The sequence below is a fragment of the Aegilops tauschii genome, chromosome 6, assembly GCF_002575655.3.
Source record: "Aegilops tauschii subsp. strangulata cultivar AL8/78 chromosome 6, Aet v6.0, whole genome shotgun sequence".
In the NCBI taxonomy this organism is placed as follows: Eukaryota; Viridiplantae; Streptophyta; class Magnoliopsida; order Poales; family Poaceae; genus Aegilops; species Aegilops tauschii.
In genome coordinates, this window is record NC_053040.3 from 247,286,064 (window position 1) to 247,305,559 (window position 19,496).

The 19,496-nt window shown below is 44.9% G+C and overlaps 1 protein-coding gene across 1 annotated transcript; it reads left to right on the forward strand.

The window, feature by feature from the left end:
- The first annotated feature begins 15,043 nt into the window (after positions 1-15,043).
- On the forward strand, positions 15,044-16,820 carry LOC109758296 (uncharacterized). The gene is made up of 5 exons (XM_040392466.3): positions 15,044-15,172; positions 15,884-15,943; positions 16,051-16,146; positions 16,231-16,311; positions 16,530-16,820. The coding sequence occupies exons 1-5, from the start codon at positions 15,133-15,135 to the stop codon at positions 16,592-16,594; spliced, it is 342 nt and encodes a 113-aa protein (XP_040248400.1). The 5' UTR covers positions 15,044-15,132; the 3' UTR covers positions 16,595-16,820.
- Positions 16,821-19,496: the final 2,676 nt, after the last annotated feature.

A 19,496-nucleotide genomic window follows, 5' to 3' on the forward strand; every position in this document is an offset into this window, starting at 1 on the left:
TTGAATTAGTCAGTTGTTTCTATAAACTGATCTCCTTGCCTTCTTTCTTCTTCTAGTTGGGTACCAATGCTCACATCTGATCCCTTGTGGACCACAAGATCCTTTGTTGGATTTTATCCGACAGTGTCCTTCATATTCAATAACCTCGTGAGTCTTTCCTCGGATATGTAACACCTTTGGTAAATTGTATCCTCTACTTTTGTCAACCGTGCTCTGCTTTCGAGCTTGTGTTATTTACTCTTGAAGTTTGTGGAATAGGTTCATAAGATGCCCCAATGGGTTGAACCTATGCCTTCCCTAATCCGTGTGGACCCGAGAGTTCTCATGAGTCATACTCTTCTAGTATTTTGCCAGATAAAGCTTCAACACTACAACTTCATCGAACACGAGAAGTGAATGAAAGGTTATGCATTGGAGAAGTGGGAGTCAACCTTGAACTTTGTGTTCATGCCCATGGAAACGATGTAGATATTATCATGGAAGCTTCTCGTAACAATAATTATTCCCTTCGTATAATTTGATCCTGTATCTGTGATTTTGGCGTTTGCAATCGTGGTTCCAACCAAGATTGTTCTTCTTTGACCCCATTTCTCGGACAAGTTGAAGTGCTTGCCTTCTGCATATCAATACACATGGCCAACCTCTAATATGATCTACCTTCGAGTATTACCCCTGGTATCTCGAGGATATCATGCCATTGCCCACATCTTATGAACTTTTGATGAAGACTACCTTTCCCTGTCATTATCACTTCATGGGTTGTGGGTTGTTTGTCAACAAATCACACTAATAAGTGAATCGATCCCGCACTCCGATTCAGTAACTCTAAGTAATTTTCGTCGCTTACGAGTTTAATAATCCTTCGAGTCATTTCTAGCCTGATAGGCTATATCATTATCATGCTAAATTTTAACTGTGCTACCTTGTCCTTCCCGGAGCACAATTTTCGATGATGAGCTAAGCTTACGTCGATCTTCCTCGTCATATCATTTCACCTGGATTAGCAAGCCTGATTCCGAGTTTGTGCCACATCCGTGGTTCCGATAAACTTTTGCTTCAAAATTTCTTTGACTAGATTTCATCGCCGATCGATTACATCTTCATGAAACCTCTCGACAAATTGTCCTAATCATCAGCAACATTCTGAGCTCTTCCAAGTTATCAATCGAATTCATGATGAGAAATACCATCCTTGCCCCCTCGATGAATTGTTGCTGAGCCCATGGGCCCCATCCTCATCTTTTCCTTGCTAAAATTGTACGACTTACTTTATAAGTTGTTTCCGATGGACCATTTGTATCCAAAGTCTGACCTTTACTTGGAGACCATGTCAATGCTATCTCGAAGCATGTCTGTGGTACTCTAACCTTCAATAAGAACATTTGAAGCACAATGCTAAATTTTATTTATCAACTATTCATACACCATTGTATGGGTAATGTCATGAAATTCCTCTCCCTTACCTAAATGGTTTATACTTCTATCCTGTCATGGATATCATGCTCTCCTTGCCCTTGGGAAGGATATACCCCTGAAATATGTGTTCAAACACATTTTCCTTTCCATTGTTCTATTTAATCTGATAATTGCATCTTCCTTTGCATTGTTTTGTTTAACCTTTCTTGTGATCTATATGATATAAGCAGTAATATTTCCCTGCTTATGTAAACACCTCAGTGTACAACTCTGTCAGTAAAGCACTGTTACTATTGTTGATGACATTCCGGTAACCACCGATGGACGAGAACTTTGCCTATTGGCCCGCCTCATTTGAGCGAGCAGGAAAATGGTTCTCTTCGTCCCTCGCCCTTGGTACCAAGGTTGTTGCCGACATAACTGACAGGCTATCCCTTGACATGCCTTTCTATCATGACTGTGCAAGATGTCACCACTCTTTCTACTTTTTAACCCACATGGTGGGCCCATAACCCACAGTTCCATAGGATCGAAACCTGACTCTCCTATATAACCTTGATGCTAAGGTGTCCTTTGCACTTAGCTTCGTATGTAATACACAAGCTAATTTCCATACCATGTTTTCCTTCTGGTATCAGACGCGATACTTATCCTCATTGCTCTAAATCCCTTTCGCACTCTGTTTCATACTTCAAACGATTGTCTTGTAGGGTGAAACTCTAGAGGGGATCTTTTCACACTTGGAGGGGGGAAAGAGGAAGAACACAAGGAACAAATCACTCAAACAAACCCAAATAACACATCCACTAGAGTAGCATACATGAGATCCACAAGATTACATGAACAATTCAAGGAAAATAGCACTAGGTAAGTTCTTCCCACTAGGTGATGTCTTGATATTGATCTTCTCCAAGAGGAGGCCTTGACAATCTAAAGGATTCTTCCCTAGGTGGGGGCTTGATCTCCAAGAGGAGGGGATACAAGGAGAAAAGCTCTCTCTTTGTGTTTCTAATACTTCGCTATCCCCTCAATTGAGCTAGGAAAGGAGTATATATAGTCTAGGGACGAAATAGAGGGGAGAGGGGGATACAAGGGTCAAAACCCCAACTTGCACGCAGGCACTCTCGGATGGGTCCGGGCACCCGGACCGGACAGGGACATGTACTTAGGTTCGACTGGGCACCCGGGGCGGAGAGGGCCGGGCACCCGGACAGGGCAGGGGCCGGCTGGGAGTGAACCGGGCACACGGGGGGTCCCAAGCCCGGGCACCCGGGGTAGCGCCGTGCGGCTGGGACAGGGGGCCGGGCACCCGGGGCTTCATGGCCGGGCACACAGAAGCTGGGCGCAGGGGGACGGGCACCCGGGGGTAGCTGGGAGCAGCACCCGGGGTGGTGTGGGCACCCGGGCCCTCCATGGCCGGGCACCCGGGGCCGGCTGGGAGCAGCACCAGGGGCGGGCCTCCGGGGCCCAAGTGCCCGGGCACCCGGGGTGTCCAGGGCTTCTCCTTCTTCACTCTTGTTGGCCCCTTCCTCCTTCTTCTCGTCCGTATGTGCTCGGGTCTTCGTGCTAGCCTCTTCATCATCAACACCTTGATACCTAATCATGCACAACACTTCCGTTTGAGGTAGAACCCAACTCTCGACTGAATTTGAGTGGAGCTCAAAGAGGAAGGATTTCACCTTGTTCTCGATGGCGCATGCACGTGCTCTTGTCATTGGTCCTCTCGGTGCTTGCGGTGGCGATGGGGTGTCCGTGTGAGTGGTTGAGGGATGCTCCGCATCATGTGCATAATTCAAATTTGAACTACATGCACATGCTCTAATGCATATAAATTGGTTGAAAATTCAAATCTGTGTCCTTGGTTGCATGCTTAGGTCCCATGCAAGAAATGGGAATGAATGTCAAACACCCTGCCACCGTCACTCGGCCGCAAACATTGAGATACCTGGTTTTTAAATTCTAGTAAATCCAAAACTCGTCTGAAATTCATGAAACTTGGCATGCTATCATGGAGCGGCATCAACATGTCGTGGTAATTTTTTTGTCCCATTTGGGGCAGGTTTGGGTATATGCTTCTCACAAACCAGAGCTTCTCACAACAAGCATGATGGTTTCGGTAGGGGAGGTCCCACCTTTGGGGACGAAACGATATCAATTGCCTCTTATTGCTTTCAAAAAATTTCTCGTGTCAACGTAGAACAACAGGAGTGTTGTGTCAATTTTTGAGATTTTTCGGGTTCGTTTGGACATATTTATGCATTAACTGAGTTTTCAATGCATTCATGTGCATAATTCAAATTTGAACTACATGCACATGCTCTAATGCATATAAATTGGTTGAAAAATCAAATATGTGTCCTTGGTTGCATGCTTCGGTCCCATGCAAGAAATGGGAATGAATGTCAACACCCTGCCATCGTCACTCGGCCGCAAACATTGAGATACCTGGTTTTTAAATGCTAGTAAATCCAAAACTCGTCTGAAATTCATGAAACTTGGCATGCTATCATGGAGGGGCATCAACATGCTGTGGTAAATTTTTTGTCCCATTTGGGGCAGGTTTGGGTATATGATTCTCACAAACCAGAGTTTCTCACAACAAGCATGATGGTTTCGGTAGGGAACGTCCCACCTTTGGGGACGAAACGATATCCATTGCCTCTTATTGCTTTCAATTTTTTTCTCGTGTCAACATAGAACAATAGGAGTGTTGTGTCAATTATTGTGATTTTTCGGGGTTCGTTTGGACATTTTTTATGGATTAACTGAGTTTTCAATGCATTTATATGCATAATTCAAATTTGAACTGCATGCACATGCTCCAGTGCATATAAATTGGTTGAAAAATCAAATCTGTGTCCTTGGGTGCATGCTTAGGTCCCATGCAAGAAATGGGAATGAATTTCAAACAATGGGCACCGTTGATTGCCGGCAAAACGTTGATATACTTTGTTTTTAAATTCTAGTAAACCCAAAACTCGTCTGAAATTCATGAAACTTGGCATGCTATCATGGAATGGCACCCGACATGCTGTGGTATTTTTCGTGTCCATTTTGAGAGAAGGCGCACTCAAATAACAACCAACAAAGGCATTTTGAAAAAATAGCTGCCACTTTAATATCTCAAACGTTTGTATAATTCAAACCATGTGCGTTCTGGTAACCATTCATGTGACGCCACGTGTCTTGGTTTTAATGGCTATAGGAGGTGCTGTGCGGACAGCTGCTTGACCTTTACTCAACGGAAGGCGTGCGAGCGCAGACTGGTGCACAGGCTGACCGGGAGGCGTGCAAGCTATCCTCCAATGTGCAGGCTCACCGGGAAGTGTGCGAGCTGTACGCTACGCAGGCTCATTGGGAAGCGAGCCCTTTGACTTCCATGGCCACCCGCCTTCCTCTCCATTAATGGCGCCCAAGCCTTAGCTTAATACGGGCGTCCTTACTATTCGCCTCCCATTCCCCTCCCTCCCGCGGACCTCCACCAACGCCATGGCGCAGAAGCATCATCTGCCACTAGTCTTCAAGTTTGGTGAAGTCGACTCCGAGCCGGAGGAGATAGAAAATAAGGAGGAATGGGGCCTCATGGACATGGCCCAGAACGAGCTGGCCGCGGTGGTTGCTGTCCCGCTCCCGTCCCAGCTCCCATCCCCGTGCCCGCGCCAGCGACATCCCCGTACAATTGACGGGCTGGTCATCGAGCACTATCGCCGAGCTGGAAGCCGCGGGCGTTAGCGAGGTCTCCGCGGACCCGCGCGAGCTCGTCACTGGTGCGCATCGGTCCTAAACAAACGGTTTTTAACCCCTTTCCGCGACGGCATTTGGAACCGTCGCCAAGTGAGTGTATGCGATAGGGTCTCCTTCCCACACGACTCAGAAATCATCGAGGATAGGCCCTCTTGGGACCCAGGCTGGGGCCGTGTGCGATCGGGCGAGGCATTGAAACCCAATCATTTCCGTAGGTATGTACATCCCACACGGTAATCCGAGAAAATCATTTCCGCAGGTATGTACATCCCAGACGGTAATCCGAGAAAATCATTTCTGTAGGTATGTACATCCCACAAGGTGAATCATAGAAAAACATTTCCGTTCATATGTATATCACACATAGTCAATCCAAGGAATACGTTTCCGTTGTTATGTACATCCCACACAGTCAATCCAGGGAAAACGTTTCCGTTTGGATGTACATCCCACATGGTTTTATGTATACGCTCGTGTGTGAAAGGTGTAACTATCACACACGCTCTGCCTTGGTTAACTGTTTGCTTTCATTAACTATACCACACAGGATTTGATGTAGAAAACTGTGTGGCATTGGGCTATCCATCACACGCGCTTTTACTGCCAGAACCGTATGCAAAGTTCCATGACCGTCTATTCTCTTTTTATTTTTGCATGTAATTTATTATTCTACTTGGAAATTTTGAAATACGAAACGTGCAATTCAAATTCTCAGCACAATGGTTCAACAACGAATCCATAAATAAAACTGCCAGTACAATATGTTTAGTAATTACAGGATTAGGCAGCAATTAACTATGATGAACCACAATATTTAAAGGTGGTAAAGGTGAAGAGACAAGTGTCAATCATTTTGACTGCCGACGGTGTTGAAGAAGCGGAATGCCCATAATATGCCTTCCTGCATGCCATAGGCACGAACCACTTTTGTCCAACCCCTTGTGATGATCGCCCGCCCATCCTTCACCGCCTTCAGGAAGACTTCTAGAGCATTATCATGGTAGCATGAATTATATACTTTAACCTTAGTTGCCTCCACTCCGGTCATGTAGTTTGCAAGGTAATCATTAGTAAATAGCTTCGGAAACCACTGAAAAGAGAAAAATATCAGATACTGAGGTCTAATAGAGTAACTTGTTGTGGGCAGGGGAAAAGGAAACACATTACTTACCATCCTAAAGTTCATTATTGTCTTCGACAAAGTGTAAATAAAGAGCTTAAATCCAATCACCTGTTTCTTTCGCCTAACAATCTTTCTTAGTTTCCTCACTTGACGCTTGTTCATGAATATCTCATTGCCCCATACACAAAAGGGATCGAAGCGTGGATCAGTACCCCTCATATATGTACCTACAAGCAACCAGTAAATGTTAGAAGCTAAACTGAGATTGCACAAATGATGTAAAACACAACTACATATGTTCCTAAGTACAAGTGTGTTTTTTTAGATTTCAATATGAACTACATACGGATGTATATAGAATTACAGATATAGTTTAGATTAGAATCTAGATTCACACATTTTGCTCCTTATGTAGTCTATATTGGAATCTCTAAAAATACTTATATTTAGAAATAGATGGTGTATAAGACATGGGATGCAGCTAACCTCGATGGCAAACAACATCATCGCCCATTTGTAGCCCTGTGTAAGTACATGGAAAGCCAATGTTAACTACAACAGGGTTAACATCCACCAAAAATAGCAAATGGTAATAAAACGGCAGCATCTGTAGTGATATCTTCATTTCGAAAGAGTAGAACGGTAGGGACGGAATAAAAAATGGATACAACTGTTAATTGCAACAGGCTTAACAACATCCTAATTCATGTTTTGTAAGTTTGTAGCCATTGAAATACAACTCTTTAAAAATGGATACAACTGTTAATTGCAACAGGCTTAATGGCCATTGAAATCGGTACTGATAAAAATGCAATTGGCAGAGTTAAACATCACAGGGCAGGTGCTGCTAGAGCAGAGAATGGCCCAGCTGTCTATAAAAAAGGTAGGGAAAATAGCTCAAACATGTTAGGCATGTTTACTACAACATGCTTAATACATCGACAGTACAAAACGTAGCCATTAATTACAACCGGTATTGGTAAGATTGAACTGGTGGGTACATACTTGGTAAGTCCTGAGAGGTAGTTGCTGGGGCACTTCATCTTGGCTAGAGCCCGCCCAAAGTCAGCGGCGGTGGAGGCGAGCTGTTCCTCCGGGTCGAAGCATGGATCAGTGCCACTTACATGTGTACCTATAGGCAACCAGTAAATGGTAGAAGTTAAACTGCAATTGCACAAATGATGTGAAATACTATAAGACATGGGATGCAGCTAACCTTGATGGCAAACAACAGCATCGGCCATTATGACCCTGCGTAAGTACATGGACAAGCATGTTAAGTACAACAGGGTTAGCATCCACCAAAAATAGCAAATGGGGCAGCATCTCTAGTATATCTTCATTGCGGAGAGTAGCATGGGAGCAAATGGACAGATTAAAAAATGGATACAACTGTTAATTGCAACAGGCTTAACAGCATCCTAAGTCATGTTTTGTAACTTTGTAGCCATTGAAATGCAACTGTTTAAAAGTGGATTCAACTGTTAATTGCAACAGGCTTAATAGACATTGAAACTGGTACTGATCAAAATGCAATTGACATAGTTAAACATCACAAGGCAGGTGCTGCCAGAGTAGAGAATGGTCCAGATGTCGATAAAAAGGTAGGGAAAGTAGCAAAAACATGTTAGGCATGTTTACTAGAACATGCTTAATACATCGACCGTACAGAACATAGCCATTAATTGCAACTGGTATTGGTAAGATTGAACTGGTGAGTACATACTTGCTAAGTCCTGAGAGGTAGTTGTTGGGGCACTTCATCTTGGCCAGAGCTCGCCCAAAGTCAGCGACGGCGGAGGCGAGCTGTTCCTCCGGGTCGAAGCGTGGATCAGTGCCACTGACATGTGTACCTACAGGCAACCAGTAAATGGGTAGAAGTTAAACTGCAATTGCACAAATTATGTGAAATATTGTAAGACATGGGATGCAGCTCACCTCGACGGCAAACAAAAGTATTGGCCGTTATGACCCTGTGTAAGTACATGGACAAGCATGTTAAGTTCAACAGGGTTAGCATCCACTAAAAATAGCAAATGGATAGCATCTCTAGTGATATCCTGAGTCATGTATTGTAGGTTTGTTGCTGGTATTGGTGAAATTGAGCTGGACACGGTAATATTTGAACATCACACAGTGTGCAGTACTGAAATAAACAAGGCACGAACATGCTTAATACATCAACCGTACAAATCATAGCCGTTGTAAGTGGTATTGGTAAGATTTAGCTGGTCAAATCTTACCTGTTAAGTCCTGGAGGGTAGTCGCTGGGGGGCTTCATCAGGGCCAGAGCCTGCACCATGTCGGCGGCGGCGGCGGAGGCGAGGTGTTCCTCCGGGTCAACACGCACAGCGGCCATCGCGCCATGGACCGCCATCAGCTCCTCGAGGGGGGGGGTTGGAGGCATGAGGATGTTTCATAGGCGCCATTTAAGCAATCAGGCCGGGGACGTGATAGAGATCGGTGGGTTACCTGACTGGATCCGAGCATAACGTAGATGTGGTTGAAGCTGTGGTTGCAGCGGCGGCGGTTTGAGATGCCGGTAGGGGGGCGCGAGGGAGGGGCGATACTGAGGGGAAGGGGATGTGGTTGGAGGAATAAATTCTGAAATCGCGCGCCTAATAAAAATTTCGGTGCGAAACTTGAAACTTGGGCGGGGAAAACACACAACACAGACGAAGCGCGTAAAATACTCGTGTGTGCGAAAAAAGAAAGTTGGCAGATCCCGTCTCCAAAAAAATGTACACGTGTACTTGATTGTTTTCGGTCAATGGTACGCCTGGTTTATTAGGAAATACTAGTAGAATGCCCGTGCGTTGCCACGGGCACTTGAAATATTTTGCTTGAGTTATATAAAGATAATGCATGTTAAAGTTCACACATAGATGATTACTGTAGTAGCAAGGTCACTTCGTTTGATCCGAGCACCAAGTGAGTTCAATACTGGAATCTCATGTCATTTGGCATTGACGCCTGCTAGATAACAATGGTACCTGTTAATCAGAATGAATAGATGGTGTAAATATCATATAAGTCGTAGTAACAATTAGATACTCCCTTCGTTTTAAATATAAGTCTTTGTAGAGATTTTATTATGAACCACATACGGACGTATATAGATGCATTTTAGAGTGTAGATTCACTCATTTTGCTTCGTATATAGTCTATGGTGGAATCTTTACACAGAATTATATTTAGGAAGGGACAGAGTATAAATAATAATAAATCACTATACACATGGATTAATTAAAAACAATACATCATTATATGCACGAGACTAACCATATCTTGTTATACATAAGTATTTACATGTTGTATGATGTGACGATATTTTGATGGGTCTATGTCTTTTTCTTCGTCTTCTTTTATCTGGCGAGATACAAACGTGCTAATAATATGTACCTTCTCGCCCGCCCTATCTCGTAGATGATCGTGATCAAGCATACAATATATGTAAGCATTTATCATGTGTAATTTCACGTTTATAATATACTTATGTTATTAGATATTATATATGGTTTATGACGATCATCACCGGTGAAGAGAGCCCAATATGCTGAGACGAGGCTTACGCCCCGCGTCGCTCCCGTGCGAGCGGCTCGGGCGTACGCCCAAACCCTAGCCGCCGCCGCCGCAAAATCCACACTCCTCTCCGCCGCCGCCGGAAGACGCCGCAGGGCAAAGCCGTGTGGCCGACGGAGGCGGCGGGGAACTTGCTTGCGGCTCAGGACAATGCTCGGGCACGGCGAGCTCTGCTCTGTGGTCAACTCAGAGGAGCTGGACGCGCTCGGCTCCGGCCGCTTGCTCTGTCGCCGCCGTCGTTCTGCCGGACGCGCGGGCGCGCCGTGGCGGTCTTCCTCTGCGTCTCCGGCAGCCCCCTCCCTCAGATCCAAATTCCTGTGGTGCGGCCCTTCCGCTCGGCAGTGCGCCTACCTGTGCGCGCGGCCGGCCACGGACTGGACGCGGGGGTGGCGGGTTGGCTGCCCGCTGAAGAAGGCTTGCCGGCGCGCGGCTCTCAGGAGTGTGTGACCCGCGCGGTGGTGCCGGGCTCTGCCAGCATCTCTACTGGCCGCAGGCGTGTGGTCCGGATCTGTCTGGGCAGCGGCGGGGGGCTGTCTGCCACTCGTCTTGCAGCTTGCCGTGATGCGAGCCTAGCAGGTCTGCTGTGTGTGGCCTTTGCTGGCTGGGGTTGCTCGCAGACCAGTGGGTTGGGGTCCCATGTGCAGCGCCGCTCCGATCTGCCTTCTTCGGGGCGCGGAGGTGGTTGCTGCTCACCAGCGAGGTGGCGGCTCGCTGTGGGGAGCTAGGCTATGCACAACACACGGAGGTGAGCAGTCTACCTTGATCAATCAGCGCTTTGGATGTGTGTGCTCAACACGGCAAAAGCCGTGCTCTCGCCGGAGCCAGCGATGGGCGCCACAAAACCTTCTTGAAGGCGTTGTTGTAATGTTGAGCTCGCCATCCTAGTCGCGACTTTAGGGAAACTCAGGTTCCAGGTTCGCCTGGAACAGATGATGGCGCCGCTATATGTGTCGCATCCCTTCTTGAAGGCATCGTCTGAAGTCAGCTGGTTGTTTTGTTGGGTAGCTTCTCGCTATGGGGATGTTGGTGGTGGTGGTGCAGCCGGATTGGGGTCGACGGTGGGTGTGAGGTGGTGGAGTGGGATGGTGGTGCTCTGTCAACGTGATTTTGGCTCGATCGTGCCCTGGAGTGGTCTGATTTTTTCATCTGAAGCCGGGTTAGCGGGGGCGTTATCCTCTTTGGATCACATCGTTCCAGTATGACACCCTACCTCTCCGGGGTGTTGTTGGGTGGCGACCAGATAACCAACGTTCAAGGCTATCCTTGCTTGGTCAGATGAAGATGGAAGTTGAAGTCCTCCTCCTTGCTGGTTTTCCTGATGAGTTTGGTGATGGGGGTTGGTGGTGGGACCTCCCATGGCTGTCGTTGTGGTGCTACGAGCTTCGTGGTCTTGGGGTTGTCTTGGTTCATCTTTGCTCATTGATGCTGCAAGATGCCTCCCCAACCTGCTAATCGTTCCCGAATTTTCATGGTGTAGCTTCCAGTCAAGGTTCGTGCTTGTCACTCGTTGATTGTGGGTGCTCCTCTGTTGCGCCGTGGTGTTCGATACGCACGCCGGTGCGGTGCGTTAGGCCGCTTGCCAAGTCTTGGTATTGTGATCCTTCGACGACTCCCCTCATCTATTTTTGCCTTACGTGGGTTGTCCTTGGTCTTCTTGTACTATTTTTTACCCGGTTTTCTTCATAAACTGGATCATTCTTATGGCATTAAGGCCACTTTGAAATATATTCAAGTGGGGAGTCTCCCCCCCCCCCCCCCCCGACCATTTCAAAATATATGGTTTATATTACTAAGTACGAAGTTTATGCAATTGGCCTTACACCATTGCGCAAGAACATATCATCTTAAAGCATTCCAAATCGTCAATTGATAACAAGGCATCTCCAATGTCCATGAACTTGGTTTTCATGGTGGCGAACATGATTGATTCGATGACTGTAATATCTCTAGGGGTACAAACATAGTTTGTCGGCATGATAAAAAAATGAGCCAAATCAATATAAAAAAATGAGCCAAATGAATATAAAAAAATGAGCCAAAGTAGTTGAATACAAAAGTCAATATGACAGAGGAAGATTGGTAATAACATTGAAAGCAATAACTTGTGCGATAACATTTAAATTGGCATCATTTTATGTTTTTTATGAGATATATCACCGCTGTAAAAAAAACTCGGTGAATTTTCGGCCCCTTCCAGCGACGTCACTTCAGAACCCTTGTTGATGGAATCTTTTTGAACGTCTCCAAAATCCATATCTATGTCTCCTGTATTTTGAAGAAAATGCACATTTTGTATTATCATTTATAACATTCATACAAAGAAGGATCAGTGCGTGTATCAGTTGATATTTTTAAACACCATCTAAATCCATCACTTTTTATCTCTGATGAACAAAGTGGAACATATAAAATATAAATGATATTTCATACTGCATTATATAAACATCTATGTATAATATATAGTAAAAACAAAAGTGAGACTAACACATAAATATTTTTTTATTTGCAAAAAATATTCTTTTTCACCCACCCACCCTTGTCCCCTCCCACTCTCTCCCCCCTCACATCCACTCACTCTCTCCCCCCTTTACAGCCGCTCACTTTCTCCCCACCGCGTCGCCGGCCTCCTCTTCTCCGAAGCGACGGCGGCGCCCGCATCTCCGCTGCTAGCTCTAGCTTTTGGGCTGACATCCACATCTTCAAACCTCACCTCTCCCCACCCCCTCACAGCCGCTCACTCTCTCCTCCTCCTCTCCCCACCGTGTCGCCGGCCTCCCCCTCTCACCCGCAACGGCGGTGCCCGCATCTCCACCGCTAGCTCTGGCCTTTGAGCTCACCCCCTTCCAGTTTGAGCCTGCCCCGATGTTCGTTGTAGATAGCCCCACCCTCATCCGCTCCTTTCTCGTACGCGACGTGATGCTCCATCCATTTGTACGCGGTGGCGGCGGTTCGGTCCCGGAGGCATCTCAGCCTCGTCAGGCTCGGTGCAGAGCAGGCGTTCGACACGCAGGTACGCGCCGTGATATCTGTGATTTGGGGAGGAGTGGTCCGGGTGCGGTCGGGCTCGAATTCGTGTGGTTTTGAGAGATGTGTGCCATTGTTGTGGGCTTGGAGGAGTATTGTTTCTGTTCTTGCAGATATTCAAGATCGGGCGGACCGAGTGGCTGTGCGTGAGCGGCGAGATGGAGGCTAAGGCTGGCGTGGAGGAGGTACTCTTCAGTCTTCAGATGCTTCGTTGGTATTTAATTAAGTTTTGTGCTTCTGTTGGATGTACCCCGGGTGAAAATGTGTCGTGCTCGCTTCGCCCAGTTTTCTGTTTAAGGATTAGTTATTGCATGGTAGATGCTATGTACAAATGCTCGAGAATTTGAGAATACTACTTATGCATGATGGCACGGATAGGGCAGATTGCATTGCATTCTGTATTTTGGGACACAATATTTTTGGCAAGTTTTATACTAATAGTGCAGTAGTAGATGAAATTGTAGTATGATCTAAGTATGCCTCTTCTAAATGTACTTTAATGTAGCTTCAAATTTGTAAAAAATAACAACAAGTCGCGACACCTTTTTCCTGTTTGCATAGGATTGTGGTGCTAGCTATCATGGAGAGCCTAATAAAACTATGAATACTCTGTCTTGACTTGGTGTAAAGATGGATCCCCTGCCGTGTAACACTTCTGTGTTGCCACCATTTTCATAACTAACTAAATTTCCTCTATCAAAGTGAACGTGTTGATTCTTTCGTGGCTTCTGCAGGCAGGCGGCCGAGGTGCGGAGCAGGGCGCCAACTCGCCAGCAACATACAAGGGCTACGGCACCTGCCTCGGCACCGCCAACGGTGGGCTCCTCAACCGGGGCGTCTACTACTTCGTGCACCTCCTCCGGCTGCCGACCTACAGTTGAGTATGTATAATTGCGATTGTCAAGCCTGATAATTGATGTTATGTTGTAGGGCATAGAGATTATATCTCATGTTAGATGTAGTTGGATATATTTGCTTTCCCCTTAATTTCACTACTGTTTTATTGAGAAATCAAGTACTATATATCTATGTACAAGATATGTAAACCTATATGAAGCCGATCATATATTCTATACTCAGGACACATGTTTTTCATGCCCTCTATTTGGGTTGAAAAATTTCGGCTCCCGTGGCAACACATGAGCAAGTCTGGTAAAGAATAGTAGCAAAAATGAACAAAGAATAGTGAATCCTGAATACAATGAACATGACTGGAAAAGAATTGTAGACTCATGACCAAGTCTGCAAAACAATATTCTACACTAACGACACATGTTTTTCATGCCCTCTATTTGGGTTGAAAAATTTCGGCTCCCGTGGCAACACATGAGCAAGTCTGGTAAAGAATAGTAGCAAAAATGAACAAAGAATAGTGAATCCTGAATACAATGAACATGTCTGGAAAAGAATTGTAGACTCATGACCAAGTCTGTAAAACAATATTCTACACTCACGACACATGTTTTTCATGCCCTCTATTTGTGTTGAAAAATTCCGGCTCCCGTGGCGACACAAGAGCAAGTCTGGTAAAGAATAGTGGGAAAATGTACTAAGAATAGTGAATCCTGAATACAATGAACAAGTCTAGAAAAGAATTGTACACTCATGACCAAGTCTATAAAACAACACAAGATGGCCAGGAATCAGTTATGAGCAGCCACATCATGGAATGAACCCCTGGAAAATTCAAAGGATTTCTTAAATCTGGAAAAGAACTTGATTTCGCTTAAGTTCTACAATGTATATATCAAGTAAGTTGCACTGCAGCTGATCCTTCAGCCCCAACCAGCCTATTAGTATTGTTATTTTGTAGAGTGTAAAACTTCCAAATTCTTCTCCATTTTGTGCGTAATATAAAACTACCAGTCACCTAAGCCATTAGGGCTAAACTGCAAATGTACTCAACAATGAAGACAAGACAATGATTCATGATTAAAAAATGTTGTGGAAATCAAGTTCATCCTGATTCTTGAACAATTAAACAATGTAGACATGCTGTAACGACAATATTTATGATTACCATGGCTTTGCAGAAAACTCATGGTCAAACTGCAGCTATTTAGTAATAATATTACAACTCACTTCATATTGCAATTGATACACCATTTAGGATATTACTACTGGAACTGAGCTCATGTGTAGAGTGACCTGCAGGCAAGTTAATGGATCAGCACTCTTCTCCTATTTGGTCTCAATGCTTCTTCAATTTCAACAGGATCAATTAATAGCAGCTCTTTTGCTCAATGCTTCTTCATTTTCAACAGGATCAATTCGTCAGTTCTGGTATGTAGAACTATCTTATCCACTCTGGAAGTGCCCTTCCTACCTTTTATTTGGTATCAATTGAGAACTGTTTTAAAGAGTAGAAACCAATCACGGGGTTATTACACTTGGTTAGTAGTGTTTCCTATTTTCTTATCCCTATCTTACCTGCATTCTTGATAGTTTGTCATGTCTCTCCTGCTTGACATGACAAATCACAAAGAAAGAAAAATCCTTATGACTTGTGAGCTTTGCCTGTTAACTTAACCAATGCTGGGAAATCTCTTGCTTTGTACAATGGTAAGTCATGAGTCTGCTGTCTTCATACAATGAGGAAATATTTGTTTGCTGCTTATTCATTAATATCTTATTACTGAAAGGATTGCCAGTGTATTAGCGATTCAAGTTCCAGCTTTGGCAGTGTAGTCTGGAATGTTTGAAATTAACAAGATGAACTCCTATCAACTACTCCAAGGTTTTCTGAAACAGTAAGAACATTTGCTAACAGAAACTTAGTTCAAAACTTAGCAAACTTAGTTAAGAGAAACTTAGTTACCAAGTTGCTATGCAGTCAATATGCACCTATGTTAAATATTCATATACTTGTTGACAAGGTTTCTGTATACTGCTCCTTACCCTTTTATGTGATATTTACTTTCGTGGTCAGTTACAAATTGATCAAGGTAAATGTATGTATATCTATGGTGGATGATCTGTGTCATTCTTTTACAGGTCATAATAATTCAAGTTCATATTCTGGAAGGATGTTGACCAACGAGCCTTGTAATAATGGTATTTCTAAGTTTGTTGCTTTACTTCTATCCTCTATCCTATGTACCTCAAAAATAAAAAAACGTTGTATTTCTTCTAACCATCATGGCATCATAAAATTTGTGCAGAGGTCAGAGATGCTGCAATGCATAATCAGTTATCTGCTTGTAACACAAGGAATTATACTGCAACATTTCCTCCAGTGCAGGCAAACTCGAATGATGGTTAGTAAATGTTACATGTTTGCTAACTCTACATTTTTTCTTACATAAGTATGCATTTGGACTTTCATCATGCCTGATTTGTAGTGCCGCTTGATGAAACATCTGCTTTTAACTCCGGAACTCGTGCTTCAACATATGTTCCATTGCGGGATAATCCTACACTTGGTTAGTAACATTTCCTATTTTCTTAACCTACATCCGTGATGCGTCACTTAATATGTTTGTCATTTCACTCCTGCTTGACATGCCAATTCACAAAAAATAAAGAAATCCCAGTGACCTGTGAACCTGCCTGTTAACTTAAAATTTGATCAGTTGTGGTGCCTTTACGGACCATGAGTGGATACATAATAAGTTTGATCTTTTTTTTGCTGTGACCACAGGGAGGCAAGCCCAAGATCACATGAAGGTGTCATTTTCATTGCCACTGAACACTAAATATCAGTAGTTCAGATGTTTCCTCTCTGATTTACAGGGCTCTGCTTATTACTAATTTTTTTGTTTCCTGACTTGTTCCGAAGGCATGGTTAGACATTTGTCATGTGAGTTTGTGCAATGGGTACCGAGCTTACACTCGCGTGCTTAAAATGACTTCTTCTACAAGATAGGAACATGCGTTGGCTGTATGAGCATGCGTTGTGTATAAACTGTGTATAAACTTCATTGTTTACCTATATCCGCAATGATCTCGTCGGGGGAACCTGGATGCGATCGGCGACAGGCCCTCAACGGGAGCAGCGCCGGATCTGGGGGATCGGCGTCCTCCTGAAGGGGACCGTCGCCGGCTCTGACGTGCGAGGGCGGCGGCTCTGACGTGCGAGGGCGGCGGATCCTCAACGGGATCGGCTGCGTCTCCTGAAGTGGAGGGCGGCGGCGAAGGGATGAAGCGGCGTGGGCGAAGGGATGGAGCGGCTGCGGTGCCGAACGAGTCGTGCATGCGACTGGTTCTCGCTCGAAGGCAGGAGCCTCGCTCGTATGTGCGAGCGATCGCTGGTTTTTTTTTTCATAGTTTTTTTTCGGCCCTTTTTCTCTGGTGCGACGGGAGGTCTGTCCTTGGATCGACGGACGTGGAGGGATCGCTGGTGGTTTTTTTTGTTGATATGTCTACCTGTGAGGTGGGGGGAGGATGAAAATAAACTAAGGAAGTGGGACGAAAATAAACTAGGGGAGGTTGGACGAAAATTAACCGACGAAGACTATCAACTGAGACATTAGGAGTAGAGATATTGCACAGCTAACTGACTTATGGGTCATTAACGTAAAAAAAAACGCAGACGGGTACGGCATAGAAACCGTGTGTTTTGTGATCTTCTAATGATTAACGCAAAAAAAATGCACAAGGGCGCACATGCTAATCAACGTTTAAAGCCCTCAAAGGATGCTCTTACCGACATTGTACGTTAATACTACAAATTTAAAGTACTACTGATAATTTGCTCTAATACTACAAACTTAAACTACTTCTCACATGCTGCCATCAGGGCATGCTGGCCAGACGCCGGCGTTCTCCTTCTCAGTCTTGTAGGCGGCAGCCCACCGTGCTTCGATCTCTGCCAAGCACTCTTCACCATGGCGTGCGGCCTCTTTTTTCTTGCGGCGGCGAGACTCTCTTTTCTTGACTACTTTTTGCCTTTTTCGCTCCTTCTGTGCAGCTTTGGCCGCCTCTAGATCCACCACCCATTCGGCCATGGCAGCCTCAAAGTCCGCCCATGTAACTGTCTGGCCGCCGGCAGCGATGAACTCGGCGCGGCGAGATGGTGTCGCTTCCTTACCATGTGTGCGGTCGCGGGCGGCGAGGAACGCGGCGCGGCGGGATGCCATCGCTTCCTTACCAATTACTGTGCGCCGCGGTACCATGGACGACGCCTGAAGAGAGATCTGGGATGGAGGGGCCGGGCAGCCGTACAGTGCGGTGGTATTCAAGAGCTCAATCACAAACGACAATAGAAATTTGGCTTCTCTTATAATTTTGCTCGTTCATTATCGCACACGGTTCATCTCCGTCGCTTCCGGAAATAGTGTGCGCTGAGCCTACTGTGTGTTGCGTTATGATTGGCCGGAACCCCAGCCACGCGGATCGTGCGTGTGCACCGTTGGATGCGCCGCGATCGAACGGCAATCCACGTCCCTCACATCACACCCGTGCACCTGTAGCTGGATTGGATTTATATGCCCTAAATGCCTAGAAAATGCACATAATCCCCTAAATATGGTAAATGAGACCGGAAAAATGCCAAATATGAACACGGTGATTTGCAGGGTGTATGTTCGTCGTAGAAAAAAACTCTAAGGCAAAGAACAAAGAAAATTTGGATTCCCCTTCAATCTTGAGGATTTCCCTTTCGAAAGCATGGAACTTCCTCGGTGATGGTTCGATTTATGAAGGGCGTGCATGACAACATAAGCCAAACCTTCTCAATTTTTTACCAAGGCATGGTGAGGTCATACCATGGCACCATGCTAGGCGTCAAGTATTTTAAGCATTTATTTCATTTTTTCTATAGTTGAAAACCCAACAAACAAACATTTGTGGTTGACTATTGCCACACATTTCATTGAAAGATCTGTCCATTCCCTATAAAAGGCATGAGAATTTACTAAATGGCACGAGCATGGTTTTTTAGGCCGTTCTTGTGGACCCTTTCATGCATCGATTGTTTGAACTTGAATTATGCGCATTAATGCCTAGGAAATGCACATAATCTACTAAATATGGCAAATGAATCCGGAAAAGTGCCAAATTTGAACATGGTGATTTGCAGGTTATATGTTCATCGCAGAAAAAACTCGTGGACAAAGGACAAAGGAAATTTGGACCCCCCCTTCAATCTTGGTGATTTCTCCCTTGAAACCATGAAACTTTCTCGGTGATGGTTCGATTTATGAAAGGCGCGCATCACGACATAAGAAAAACATTCTCCAATTTTTACCAGGGCATGGTGAGGCCATACCATGGCACCACACCAGACGTCATGTTTTCCAACCATGTGTTTCATTTTTTGTATAGTTGTTAACCGAGTAAACGACGCGTTTATGGTTGACTATTACCACACATTTCCTTAAAATATCTGCCCATTCCTTGTAAAAGGCATGAGAATGTGCTAAATAGCATGAGGATGGTTTTTCAGACCGTTCTTGTGCACCTTTTCATGCACCGATTGTTCGAATTTGAATTATGTCCATTAATGCCTAGAAAATGCACATACTCCCCTAAATATGGTAAATGAGCCTGAAGAAATGTCAAATTTGAAAACGTTGCATTTGAGGCGGTATGTTGATCGTTGGAAAAAAAACTGAATGACAAACTAGGACGGAAATTAGGATTCCACTTCAATCTTCGGGATTTTCCC